Source organism: Fusarium musae, chromosome 1 (genome assembly GCF_019915245.1).
Source record: "Fusarium musae strain F31 chromosome 1, whole genome shotgun sequence".
Lineage (NCBI taxonomy): Eukaryota > Fungi > Ascomycota > Sordariomycetes > Hypocreales > Nectriaceae > Fusarium > Fusarium musae.
Window position 1 is genome coordinate 6017761 of NC_058387.1, and position 13892 is coordinate 6031652.

Below are 13892 nucleotides of genomic sequence, written 5' to 3' on the forward strand. Positions count from 1 at the left end.
ATGATAGGTTTAGATTCGTAGAGACATGAGGTAGAAAGGAAGTGAATTGACTATTACGAGCTACTGTACTAGCCCAGTGACTACCATCGCCACATGTCCTATTGACACTGAGACTACCCAAAATCCGATAAGTTACGCAAGGAAAAGGTTACAAAAAGAAAAGATCCACGCAGGCGAAAACTTTGCTGTCTCTCTCCTAACCATACTAGGAGTTACCATTACTTAGCCAAGCTAGCTGAGGTGGGGAAGAAAAGTGCATTGTTGAGACAGCTCACAACAGCGTCACCGCTACCCTGAGCAACGTTCAAGCAATTCTCCGCCGCCCCTTCTCCGAATGGTCCAAGAGCACTGTCGCAGGCACCAAGGTTCAAGGCAAGTTGAACGGTATTCTGGCCTGCCAGGCTGGTACAAGCGGCTGGAAGCGCCGAGATACACGTGCCAGAAAGGGCATTGTTAAGACAATTGGTGACAACTGTTCCGGATGTGAAGAGACCGACGCCATTGGTAAAGCAATTCGACACGGTGCCTGTGTTGTAATTACCGAGTGCTGTTCTACAAGCAGGAGCAGATATAGCAATAGCGACGGAACCAGTCAAAGTGCTAAGGAATGTGCAATCTTCAGGCATTGTGAAACAGACTGCCTGAGGGGTTGGCGTAGGCGTAGGCGTAGGCGTGGGCGTGGGCGTAGTCGCAGGCTCATCGCAGAATGGAACGCCAGTAACGGTACTTGAGCCAGACGCAAGACCAAAAGCAATCTCGAGGCACTCGACGATGCTTGTACCTGTTGTACTGCCAGTGATATCACCAGTGGAGAGACACGTAGCAGCACTTCCAGCGGCAAAGGGACCGAGAGCAACAGCGCAAACAGCAACATCGGCGACAAGCTCAAGACCATTGGTATTTGCCAGATCTGTACAAGCTTCGGGAAGGGTTGTGATACAACGCTCTTCCAAGGCAGTGACGACACAGTTGAAGATACTCAAGCCAGAAGAGCCAACGATCGGGGTGGTCGCGAGACAGGAGGCAACGTTACCAACGGCATAGGGCCCGAGGGCCGTAGTACAGATAGCGAGGACAGGGATAAGAGCTAGACCGTTGGTAGTCTCGAGCTGTGCACAGGCAGCGGGGAGAGCCACGGCGCAAGAACCTGAAACGTTGGGCGAAGGGATACACTCAGTTGCAGAGGAGGTCTGGGGCTCGGGAGTGGTTGGACTGGCGGAGGTTGGGGCTTCGGTCGTAGCAGGCTCAGCAGATGTCTCTGCGGCTGAAGAGGACTCGGGGGCAGCAGAGGAAGACTCGGGAGCTGATGTCTCAGCAGCGGTTGAGGAAGCAGCAGAAGAAGTCTCGGCGGCGGATGAGGTAGGCTCGACGCTGGTCTCGGTGGCAGCAGAGGAGGATTCAGCGGGCTCGGAGGACGTGGCTGCGGCAGATGAACTCTCAGCCGCTGAGGAGCTGGCTGGAACATCACTGGAAGTCTCAACAGGAGCGCCAGAAGAGGTCTCAGCGGGTGGTTCGGAGGAGGTAACGGGGGCTTCCGAGGTAGCTGGCGTTGACGACTCCTCAGCTGGGGAGGAGGTGGTGCTAGCGGCAGCATCAGAGCTGCTGGTAGGTTCGGTGTCATCTGAAGAGGTTGCAGGAGCAGAATCAGAGGAGCTGCTGGCGGGAGCATCGCTAGACGTCTCGATGGGAGCGCTAGAAGAGGTCTCAGCGGGTGCTTCGGAGGAAGTCGTAGGCGCGGATGAACTAGCTCCCTCAGAGGAGCTGTTGACGGGAGCATCACTGGACGTCTCGGCTGGAACATCAGAAGAGGTCTCAGGGGGAGCGCCAGAAGATGTTTCGACGACATCTGAGGTGGCTGGTGAAGAAGACTCCACGATGGGCGAAGAAGTAGTACTAGCGACACCCTCGGAGCTACTGGTAGGTTCAGTACCAGTTGAAGAAGTCTCAGCTGCGTCAGAAGATGTGGCAGGCGCAGAGTCTGAGGAGCTGTTGGCACCAGTATCGGTGGATGTCTCGACGGGGACATCAGAAGAAGTTTCGGCGGTATCTGACGTGGCGGGAGAAGACGTGGCACTGGCGCCAGAGCTATCAGAAGTGCTGGTAGGCTCGGCACCGGATGAGGATGACTCAGGTACATCGGAGGAGGTTGCAGCAGCAGATGAGCCAGCGTCGCTTGAGGTCTCCGCAGGTACATCAGCTGTAGATGAAGACTCTCCAGCGGGGGCTGATGAGGACTCAGTGTCGGCTGACGAAGTTGGCGAAGCATCAGAGGTAGACGAGGCACCAGCATCTGAAGAGCTACTAGCACCAGCGTCACTGGAAGTCTCAGCAGGGGCACCTGACGTAGTCTCGCCAGCCGGTGCAGACGAGGTTTCAGCGTCAGCGGTAGACGAGGCACCGGAATCTGAGGAGCTACCAGCGCCAGAATCATTGGACGTTTGTGCAGGGGCACCCGATGTAGCAGAGGATCCATCGGTTGGCGCAGCAGTAGAGCTGGCGGGAGAGTCGCTTGTTGAGGCACCCGCAGACGTCTCGGGAACGCCAGAGGTAGCAGCGCCGGAAGAGGCACCGTCATCAGATGAAGTGTTTACACCAACGTCACTGGAAGTTTCTGCAGGGGCCGAAGACTCAGCAGCAGCCGAGGAAGTAGCTTCAGCGCCGGGGGTTGATGAGGCACCAGCATCTGAAGAGCTGTTGGCGCTATCACCACTGGAAGTTTCGGCAGGGCCTTCTGAAGTAGCAGAAGACTGCTCGGATGCTGCAGATGTGGGCGCAGCGGAAGCATCACTGGAAGCTTCTGAGCTAGCAGCGGCACCTGAGGAAGTCTCAGGGGCACCGGAGGTAGCAGGTCCAGAAGAGGCGCCACTATCGGATGAAGTGTTCACTGCAGAGTCACTGGAAGTCTCAGAAGCAGCACCTGATGTGGTGGCAGAGGACTCTCCAGAGTCTGTAGAAGTGGCAGATGTCTCAGTAGGTTCCGAGGACGTGGCAGAAGAGGACTCAGGCGCAGCAGATGAAGCTCCAGAGGATTCACCAGCGGTAGCTGCAGTGCTAGAAGTGTCCGAGCCAGCATCGGTTGTAGCAGAAGATGCATCGGAAGTTGACTCAGGTCCAGATGAAGAAACTGCTGAGGACTCCCCACCGGCTCCAGAAGTGGCAGATCCTGAAGTACTCTCAGAACCAGCGCCAGAAGAGGTCTCTGAGGCAACGCCTGAGGTACCGGAAGACTCACCAGCATCAGACGAAGACTCAGCGGGAGGAGCAGATGTGTCAACACCAGAGCTAGAAGAAGCATCAGGTCCTGATGAGGTAGTGGCGGCACCCGAGTCAGAAGACGAAGCACCGGTGGTCTCAGAACCAGGACCGGAAGAAGTCTCCGCAGGGATGCCAGAAGACTCTCCAGCAGCAGAAGAAGACTCTCCTGGGTTGGCAGAGCTCTCAGAAGGAGTGCCGGAAGTGGAAGAGCCATCAGATCCTGAAGAAGTGTTTGAAGGCTCTCCAGCGGAACTAGAAGTCTCTGTTCCAGCCCCGGATGAGGCAGTAGCAGCACCTGAGTCAGAGGTTGAGGAAGCGCCGGTTGCAGGAGAACTAGAGGTACCAGGGCCTGATGAAATGTCAGTGATCTCTTCAGAAGAAGATAATGAACTAGAGATTCGTGTAATGAATCCCGATGAGGTGAAAGTCATAAAGGTAGGTCCAGTGGTGCTATCAGATGTGGCTCCGAATCCAGTTGAAGATGTCTCTAGGCCTGACTGAGACGTGGTGAGTTCAGTGGGAGCACCACTCGAAGCCTCGACTCCAGTTGAGGTGGTCTCCGAACCAGAGTCAGACGATGAAGGTTCAGTGGAAGCTTCAGCTGACGTGGTCTCTGATCCTGAACCGGTGGAAGCCTCAGTGGCAATTCCGGTAGAGGCACCGGATCCAGTAGATGCAGTCTCTAAGCCAGAGTCAGTTGAAGCAGTCTCTACACCAGAGCTAGATGAAGCTCCTGATCCAGTCGAAGTGGTCTCTGCACCGGATCCAGTTGAAGCAGTCTCTACACCAGAGCTAGATGAAGCCTCAGTTGCAAGCCCAGTAGAAGAAGCTTCTGAGTCGATAGAGGTACCACTGGCAGTGACAGGGACTCCAGTGCTGTCAGTCTCTGGAGCTGAAGCCGAAGAAGCTGCGCCTGCTCCAGAAGATGAAGTGGCACCAGTAGGCTCAGAGGTACTAGAGCTTCCAGATGAGACCTCAGGTCCAGCGGATGAAGTCTCAGAGCTGTCTGATGAAGAGGCTCCAGAGGGAACTCCAGTCGAAGATCCTTCAGATCCCTCAGATGCACTGGTAGTCGAAGCGATGGCGCCGGTAGTGCCTGACTCGCCAGCATCAGTCGAAGAGGAAGCAGCTGATTCCGCTGGGGTGGTCTCTGAACCTGAGTCAGATGATGTAGCACCAGAGGAGGCTCCTGTTGAAGATCCTCCAAAACCGCTAGAGGCAGTGGTGGTAAAGGCAGGGGCACCGGTGCTTGATTCCTCGACAATTGTCGAGGAAGCACCCGAGGTCTCCAAGCCAGTACCAGATGAAGTAGCGCCAGTAGCGATTCCTGTTGAAGAGCCTCCAGAGCCATCGGACGTACCAGCTGTAGTAGCTGAGGTACCAGTGCTTGACTCCTCTCCAGCGGCGGTTGAAGAAGCACCTGATCCTGCTGAGGAGGTCTCTGCGCCGGCGTCAGAGGATGTAGCACCAGGGGCAACACTAGTTGAAGATTCTTCAGAGCCGTTAGTGTTTGTAGAGGTAGGGGCACCAGTGTTGTCAGTCTCTGCGAGTGAAGCAGACGAAGCACCCGAATTGGCTCCAGATGTCTCGGTAGCCGAGGCAGATGATGCTTGACCAGTGGGAACTCCAGTCGTGGATCCTTCAAAGACACCTGAGGTGCTGCTTGCAATACCCGCGGTATCAGTGTTGCCAGTCTCCGTAAGCGGAGCAGAGGAACCACCAGTTGCCACTGAAGATGTTTCAGCGCCAGAGCTCGATGATGTCTCGCCGTTAGGAGCTGCCGTTGCAGATGCATCAGAGGTACTGCTTATAGCGCCAGTGTTGCCATCTGTCTCCGAAACTGACGCCGGAGAAGTGCCCGATGCAACTCCAGAAGTCTCACTGCCAGAGCCAGATGATGCAGGCCCAGTGGGAACTCCTGTTGAGGATCCCTCAGAGGCAGCTAAGGTGCTACTTTCACTGCCAGGTCCAGCAGTGCTAGAAGCGCCGCTGATGACACTAGTCTCTGAAAGGGAATCTGAAGAAGTGCCCGATCCAGCTTCAGAAGTCTCGACTCCAGAAGACTCAGGACCAGAGCCAGAGGTGGTGGCACCAGTGGGAGCTCCTGATCCTGTTGAAGAGCCGTCAGAGCCATCAGAGGTACTGCTTGCAGTCTCAGTACCGCCAGTGTTTCCACCGGTTGAGGTATCTGAGGAAGCACCTGATGGAGCTGCGCTAGACTCTGAACCTGATCCAGAGGACGAAGCTGAGGGAGCTTCAGTGGAGGAGACTTCAAAGCCACCAGAAGTAGTGCTTCCAGAGCCTGGCGAACCGGTGTTAGCATTGGTTGCGGTATCTGAAGAAGACCCTGATGCGATTGGGGATGTCTCTGAGCCAGACTGCGAGGATGAAGCTCCTGTAGGAAGCCCAGTAGATGGCCCTTCATAACCACCAGATGTAGTGCTTCCGGATTCAGAGACACCAGTGTTACCAGTGGTCTCCGACCCTAGAGTTGAAGAAGCACCCGATCCATCTGAAGATGTCTCGGCGCCAGTGCCAGATGTGGCAACAGTGGGAAGTATTGAAGATCCACCGGAGCCATCAGGTGTGCCAGTAGACTCGAAGCTGCCAGTGTTGCCGTTGGTCAAAGCATCTGAAGATGCACTTGATAGGGCTGAAGTGGTCTCCGGGCCAGTTCCAGAGGATGAAGCTCCTGAAAGGGCCTCAGTGGAAGTTATTTCAGAGTCACCTGAAATTGAAGCTGAGGGAACTTCAGTGGAGGATTCTTCAAAGCCAGTAGAACTGGTACTTCCAGAACCAGGGCTGCCAGTGTTGCCATTGGTCTCAGATGCAGTACCTGATCCAAACGAAGACGTCTCTGAACCGGGCTCAGAGGATACAGCTCCAGAAGAAATCTCAGCTGATGATGCTTCAGGACCGCCAGAAGTGGTGCTCGTGGAGCCAGTGGCAACGGTGTTATCACCAGTCTCTGTAGCTGGGACCGATGAGGTATCAGAACCCTGTTGTGACGCGGCGCCGGAGGTGCTTGAAGCTCCATCAGAGCTTCCCGTAGCAGAGGTCGACTCGCTACCAGCACCAGAGGATGACTGACTAACAGCACCAGAGGATGACTGACTAACAGCACCAGAGGTTGACTCTGAACCCGATGGAGAACCAGTAGACTCGCCAAGGCCAGTGCTACTTGCTAGGCCAGTTTCGATGCTACCAGAGCTACCAGTGTTGCCGTTGGTAACGGAACCGGGAGCTTCTGAGCTCTGTTGGGATACCGTACCAGAAGTGCCCGTGCCTCCAGCGCCAGACGTCTCTTGACTCTGCGAGCCAGAGGTTGGCGGTGATCCTGAAGCAGCAGTAGTAGTCAAAGATCCATCAGGGCCAGTAAAAGTAGTGCTTAGAGACTCAGTACCAACGGTGCCACGGTTGGTCTCGGTATCTGAAGCTGAGGATACCGAAGAAGCACCTGAACTCTCCTGGGATACGGGACCCGAGGTACTGAAGGCAAACTCAGAGCTACCAGTAACAGAAGCTGAAAAATCAACCGATGAGTCTCCAGATGGATATACTGTAGAGCCACTGGAAGTCTCGCTCGCAGAACCAGAGTTGCCATCGGTCAAGGAATCAGAGTTAGAGGATGGGGAAGAAGAAACATCTGAACTTTGCTGGGAGGGAAAATCGGAAGTGCTTGAAGCGCCAGAGTCGGAGCTTCCAGGGGAAGACGTTGACTGACCTTGAGAACCATCAGAGGTTGATGGAACACCTGAGCCATCGCTAGTTCCGGTGGCTCCAGGGGATACAGTCGAAACAGGCGTGGGCTCAATCACGATCACGGTACCGGTAAGATCCGTTCCAGATGGCGCCAGAGTTATACTCGTTTCAATGGGCCCACTACCTGTGATGGTGGTGAAGGGGCCAGTGAAGGTCGAACCAGGTGCTGAGGTTGAGGGCTCGAGGATGATAACAGTGCCGATAGTATCTGTGCCTGACGGGGGAAGTGTCAAGGTAGATGCACCAGTGGCGGTACCTGTGTTGACGCCAGTGATAGTAGTGAAAGGCCCAGTAAATGTCGAGGCAGGAGCTGAAGTCGAGGGTTCAAGAACAATGACAGTTCCAATGGTGTCAGTTCCTGTTGGGGGCAGAGTGATGGTAGATACCCCTGTGCCTGTACCTGTGTTGATACCTGTTATGGTGGTATAGGGACCCGTGAACGACGAAGCAGGGACTGATGTTGATGGCTCGAGCACGATGACGGTTCCAATGGTATCGGTTCCTGACGGTGGGAGAGTGACTGTTGAGGCTCCTGTGGCGGTGCCCGGGCTGACCCCAGTTATAGTGGTGAATGGACCAGTAAAGGTTGACGCAGGTGCCGATGTTGAAGGTTCCAATACAATGACTGTGCCGATGGTATCTGTTCCAGATGGAGGGAGTGTGATGGTCGAGGCTCCAGTGGCGGTACCCGTGTTGACACCAGTGATGGTAGTGAAGGGCCCGGTGAAAGCAGGAGCTGAAGTTGAGGGCTCCAACACAATAACGGTGCCGATAGTGTCAGTTCCAGAGGGCGGCAAGGTGACGGTCTGGGCTCCCGTAGCTGTGCCTGTATTCACACCAGTGATAGTGGTAAATGGGCCTGTGAACGTGGTTGGGGTAGCAGCTGTAGATGGTTCCAGAACAATCACAGTGCCGATTGTATCAGTACCAGAAGGTGGTAGAGTGACGGTCTGAGCTCCAGTAGCTGTACCAGTGTTCACGCCTGTGATGGTAGTGTAGGGTCCAGTGAACGCTGAAGCCGAAGTCGAGGGTTCCAAGACAATCACAGTGCCGATAGTATCTGTACCAGAGGGCGGGAGAGTCAGAGTTGAAGGGGCAGTTGCAGTTCCAGTGTTCACACCTGTGATGGTTGTGAAGGGTCCGGTGAAAGTGGTAGGTGCAACTGAAGTTGAGGGCTCCAAGACGATAACAGTACCGATAGTATCCGTGCCAGAAGGAGGCAGGGTTAGAGTTGAAGGGGCAGTTGCAGTTCCAGTGTTGACGCCTGTAATGGTAGTGAATGGACCTGTAAAGGTAGTTGGGACTGCAGAAGTAGAAGGCTCTAGGATGATAACAGTACCGACTGTATCTGTACCACTAGGAGGCAGGGTCAACGTGGAAGCGCCAGTTGCTGTGCCAGTATTGACGCCGGTTATCGTTGTGAAGGGACCAGTAAAGGTTGTACGAGTGGAAGGCTCCAAAACGATGACCGTGCCAATAGTGTCGGTACCTGAGGGAGGCAGAGTGATGGTGGAAGCACCAGTTGCAGTTCCGGTGTTGACACCTGTGATAGTGGTAAACGGTCCGGTGAAAGGCCCAGTAGCACTGGCGCTGGTTGAAGGCTCAAGTACGATCACAGTACCAATGGTGTCGGTGCCAGAAGGAGGTAGAGTAACTGTAGAAGATCCAGTGCCAGTGTTGACGCCAGTAATGGTCGTGAAAGGGCCAGTGAAGGTTGTGCGGGTTGAGGGCTCGAGAACAATCACAGTACCGACTGAGTCAGTGCCAGAAGGGGGAAGAGTCACAGTTGAGGCACCAGTTGCAGTCCCAGTGTTCACGCCGGTGATAGTAGTGAAAGGTCCTGTGAAAGTCTTGGTTGTCGAGGGCTCTAAGACGATCACCGTACCGATAGTATCAGTACCAGAAGGAGGGAGGGTGACTGTAGAAGAACCAGTGCCAGTATTCACGCCAGTGATGGTAGTGAAAGGACCAGTAAAGGTCTTAGTTGTGGATGGTTCCAGCACAATGACAGTACCAACAGTGTCGGTGCCTGAAGGCGGAAGGGTCACGGTAGAGGCGCCAGTACCAGTGTTGACACCAGTGATCGTAGTGAAAGGACCAGTAAAGGTTGTGCTTGCAGGAGGACCAATCACGATAACAGTACCGCTTGGGTCACCACCAGAGGGAGGAAGGGTGACGGTGGTTGGGACGGGACCAGATCCTGTGATGGTGGTAAAGGGACCAGTGAAAGTGCTTGAAGGCGCAGTGGAGGAAGGCTCGAGAATGACAACAGTTCCAGTTGAGTCCGTTCCCGAGGGAGCCAGAGTGAGAGTTGCAACACCAGTGCCGGTGTTGATACCAGTGATGGTGGTGAAAGGGCCTGTGAAGCTAGAGGCAGGAGCAGTAACTGAAGGCTCGAGGATGACAACCGTGCCGGTGGGATCAGAGCCAGATGGGGCCAGTGTAAGTGTTGCAGTCAGACTTCCTGAGTTGACGCCGGTGATCGTAGTGAAGGGGCCAGTGAAGGTGCTTCGCGGTCCAGTTGTGCTAGGCTCAAGGACGATGACAGTACCTACTGAGCCAGTGCCAGAAGGAGGAAGAGTAACAGTCGTGCCCGATGTGCCGGTGTTCACTCCAGTGATGGTTGTGAAGGGACCAGTGAAGGTAGTTGGCTTCGACGTCCCACTGGGTTCGAGGACGATGACAGTACCGGTGGGATCCGAGCCTGAGGGGGGAAGGGTAACAGTTGAAGCGGCGGTGCCGGAATTGACGCCGGTGATCGTGGTGAAGGGACCTGTAAAGGTCGTCCTCTGCGCAGTTGTGCTTGGCTCAAGGACAATAACCGTACCGATACTGCCAGTGCCTGAGGGAGGAAGTGTGACTGTAGTTCCAGAAGAACCAGTGTTGACTCCAGTGATAGTAGTGAAGGGGCCTGTGAATGTGGTCTTCTGAGCACTGGTGCTAGGCTCGAGGACAATGACAGTGCCGACAGAGCCAGTACCAGAGGGAGGGAGCGTCACGGTCGTACCAGACGAACCAGTATTGATACCAGTAATGGTGGTGAACGGACCAGTGAAGGTACCCTTCGAAGTGGCAGAGTTGGGGTTGGGGGCACCAGAGGAAGCATGTCCAGATCCAGGTGATGTGTTCGTAGGGCCAATAACGATAACAGTGCCAGTGCCATCCGTGCCAGAAGGAGGGAGTGTCACAGTGGTACCCTGAGACCCCGGTCCATCAGCCGTGATAGTCGTGTATGGACCTGTGAAAGTCTTGCTTTGACTACCAGAGGGGACAACCACGATGACGGTTCCGCTGGGGTCATTGCCACCAGGGGGAAGAGTCAGAGTGGTTGGGTGACTTCCAGGAGGTCCGTTGTTTGTAATAGTCGTATACGGGCCAGTGAAGGCAGGACGTGTGCCACCAGAGCCACCAGAGCCAGAGCCAGAGCCACCAGAGCCACCCGATGGGTTGACTATGATAACGGTTCCAGTGTGGTCATTGCCAGAGGGGGCTCGGGTGATCGTAGTGGGGTTCGATCCGGGGTCGTTACTAGTGATGGTTGTATAGGGACCAGTAAAGTACGGTTCCGGGTTCCTAAGTGCAAGTCATCAGAACTCATCTTCTCCAAGCTCGAAGAACGGATAAACTTACCCAGTGATGTACCTAGTCGAAGTCTTCGTGATTGTAAATGCAGTGACCAAGGTAGTAGGAGCACCAGTGATAGGAATCGTAGTCCCATCAATAGTAAGCACCGTGTTACTAGGAAACACAGCACTAATACTGACAGGCTGAAGCCCAACGATAACCTCAGGCTGGACCTTGACGATAGAAACCCCATCAGGGCACTCGTCCGTAGGTCGAGCTTGGGTAGTTGAGCCCAGGAGCAAAAGCTCAGGGACGAACCGACGAAGACGCATAGTCGAAACGAATGACACCCAAAACGATTGTTGTAACAAAGAGATAAAGAAAGAGAGTGTTGGTGAGTGATATCGAGAGTTCTAACTGCAGAAGACTCTGATATTTATGGATAAGGTTCTGATTTAGGGGATGGAGAACATCACGAATGACTTCCCCAAAGCGAACATATCACTCGAGAGAGTGGCATGTTCAAGCTAGCTGCTAAGGTTTGCGTCGATGAGTTATTCTCTAAGCATCTGGGCAAGGGCGAAGACCTACCGTCAGGAATGCAAAGATGGTAAAGCTTTCAAGTGAAGTTATTTCCAGCCCACCTCGCTTAGAGGCTATATCGAGGATAAATCAACCGCATTCGTTATCCTCTCGCTTCATAACGCCACTAAATTCCTTGAATGTCATAATACTATCCTTTTCAAATATCCCTCTGTCTGCTTTAGGCATCGTAAGGTCTTGGTATGGTGTTGAGGGGGAACCCTTTTTAGTTGACTCGCTGGTGATGATTCGGAAGGCTCCGAAGTATAAGTCCTATTAACTCTAAACTAGCTAAGACAGAGGCGCTACCCGCTGGATCTGAGTGGGTGAAAGCGGATATAACGGGGGTTTGATAGGGTGGGAGGGGGTCTTGAGGGAGAGAATGTGTAACGATCCACGTTGGTAAGAAGGGCGTTGCCGAAACAGAACTTCTACTTCCGGTTATGATTTTCAGCTGAGTGTGCCCGTTGGTAGTTCCAATCATTGTCCAGAACAGACGAGTTGCAAGCCCAATCCGGATAGTCGGTTTAGAGAGACATCAGTTTTCCCTTTGCTCTTGCGGGGACTGGAAGTCGTGATGGTATCATGAACCAACGCAGGGGACATTCCGGCGAGTCTCGGAGGTTTAAGCGATGTGATTAACTTTGTTTTTATTTTCAAAGGGGGGGGGGGGGGGGGGCTAGATCAAGACTGAAGGGGATCGCGTGCCGGATTTGATGTGATTGCTGTCGAGAAGTCTTCACTGATGCGTGGTCTTTGTAAATGGTTAGAGACATGCCAACGCGAAAAACATAAATACTCCAGCCATCTTGTCACACCTAGAGAGTAGCAACGCACATATCACCGCTTCACTCGTTAATCATGTTGTTCACTCCGCTCATTCTTCTCTTTCCCGCTGTTAGTCATGCCTCTTGGTTGCCCATCCGGCTGCCCATCAGGCGAGCACAGCCTTCAATCCCCGAAGACTGTACTGTGACGAGCACTCTTTCCCCTATCACTATGACCAGCATCTATCCTACCTCTACCATTGGACCCTATGGTTCCGACTCTGGTTCCGGTGGTTCCCATGGTTGGGATGGCTCTGGCTCTGGCTCTGGCTCTGGCTCTGGCTCTGGCTCTGGCTCTGGATCTGGATCTGGATCTGGATCTGGATCTGGATCTGGATCTAGTGGCTCCGAGGGCTCAGGTCACGGTCATGTGACAGACGGCGGCTCACTCATCTACACCACCGCCCTCCCAACCATCGGCCCCAATGGCCCAGGTGTACATACTTATACCATCACCGCCCCCTGCGCCTCGTCTGACTGCCAGAGACCTGCCCCCACCGAGTGTCCTCCTGGTTTCACCACCACAGCCGTTATCTGCCATGTCTGTGGCGAGCACCCGGTAACCACTACCTTGACTCTCCCTATCGAGTCAGCCACAGCTACTCAGGGGTCTCACGGTGGGGCCGCCAAGGCTGGCTCTACTTTGACTTCGGTTATCACGACCGCGGTTCACAAATCTGTCGCGCCTGTTTCTCCTGCTGAGAGCGTGTACCCGTGGATTTCTCGCGGTGGCCCTCAATTACCCGATGCCGAGAAACCCTCTCAGGTCCCTGGTGCCACTGGTGAATCTGGCAGTTCTGGTGGTTCAGATTCCGAGCATGATGGGGCTGAAAAAGGCGACGAATTACCCGACGGCCCTAAGAACACCGGCGCTCCCGAAGCATCCGTTGGACCGGGCGCTAGTTCTCACAGCACCACTGTGGATGCACCCAACGGAGCCCCTACTGCAGCGGGAACTGAAGCCGGGCACGGAGACGGAGATGAAGCGGGACTGGGATCGGCCTCTCCTTCTGATGATGACGCTAGCCCGTCAGCCGTTGTCGTTACTGGCCACGCACCCGATTCCAAGGTGACCAAATCCGTTGTCCTCAAAGCCGTCCTCTTTGCCGCAATGGTCTTGTATCCTCTCTACGTCTAGTCAGAAGGGTAAATGGTAACCGAGGTTGTCGAGTCAGAATGTGGCGTTTCTCTTCTCATAATAAATCGAGCTTTCAGAATTTTACAGTGCCCCTTGTAACCATCCAATGCATCTGAGACATGCAGGAGATCGATCTATTATTCATCCTTACTTAATACAATTCATCCACTTTTGCTCATTCCGAAGCCCCGCGATTGGTCAAGTGTTTTAAGCGGCTGAATCTGAATGTCTCGGCATCAGGTGGGGGACTCGATTGAGAGGCTCTTCCAGCTGAACAGGGGCTTACAACGGCGCCAACGATGTTCTAGCCGCTTTTGTAAGCTGTCAACTACAGGGCCAACGGCTAAACTGTGTCACTGATGACGACGTCAACGTCAGCCACACTTTTAATGGTTGGTTGTCTACGGGAGGAAAGAAAACTCAGGACTTCTTCCAACCCTAAGGAATGAATATCTTAGGTAAATCTAGCCTAAGCTTAGGGGACTCTTTGCTAGGTTTATTTTGACACCCTTCATCTTTTCTTGGCCCCTAAGGGTTGTCTTGTAAAATTGTAGCAATATTTTCAAGACCAATATTTCCTCCGTTTCTAGTCAACAATTGGCTATTTTCGACTCTTTGCCCTTGAGTATCACTCCATCATCTGAGCACCGCCATTCTGTATCTCCCCCATCAAAGCATCATACCACGCATCAAGAGCCTCATCAACATTGAATCCACCGCCATCCAAAAACTCATTCACCTGGTTCACATACGCTTCTACCTCA

The 13892-nt window shown here is 53.9% G+C and overlaps 2 protein-coding genes across 2 annotated transcripts; one reads left to right on the plus strand and one right to left on the minus strand.

The window, feature by feature from the left end:
• Positions 1 to 218: 218 nt before the first annotated feature.
• J7337_001850 (uncharacterized protein) lies at positions 219 to 10913 on the minus strand (the record flags this gene model as incomplete). The annotated part of the gene is made up of 2 exons (XM_044819583.1): positions 219 to 10590; positions 10648 to 10913. The coding sequence occupies 2 exons, from the start codon at positions 10911 to 10913 to the stop codon at positions 219 to 221; spliced, it is 10638 nt and encodes a 3545-aa protein (XP_044687285.1).
• A 1249-nt stretch (positions 10914 to 12162) lies between these two features.
• J7337_001851 (uncharacterized protein) lies at positions 12163 to 13128 on the plus strand (the record flags this gene model as incomplete). The annotated part of the gene is made up of 2 exons (XM_044819584.1): positions 12163 to 12549; positions 12598 to 13128. 2 exons carry the CDS (start codon positions 12163 to 12165, stop codon positions 13126 to 13128), a joined length of 918 nt encoding a protein of 305 aa, XP_044687286.1.
• Between the last annotated feature and the right edge of the window lie 764 nt (positions 13129 to 13892).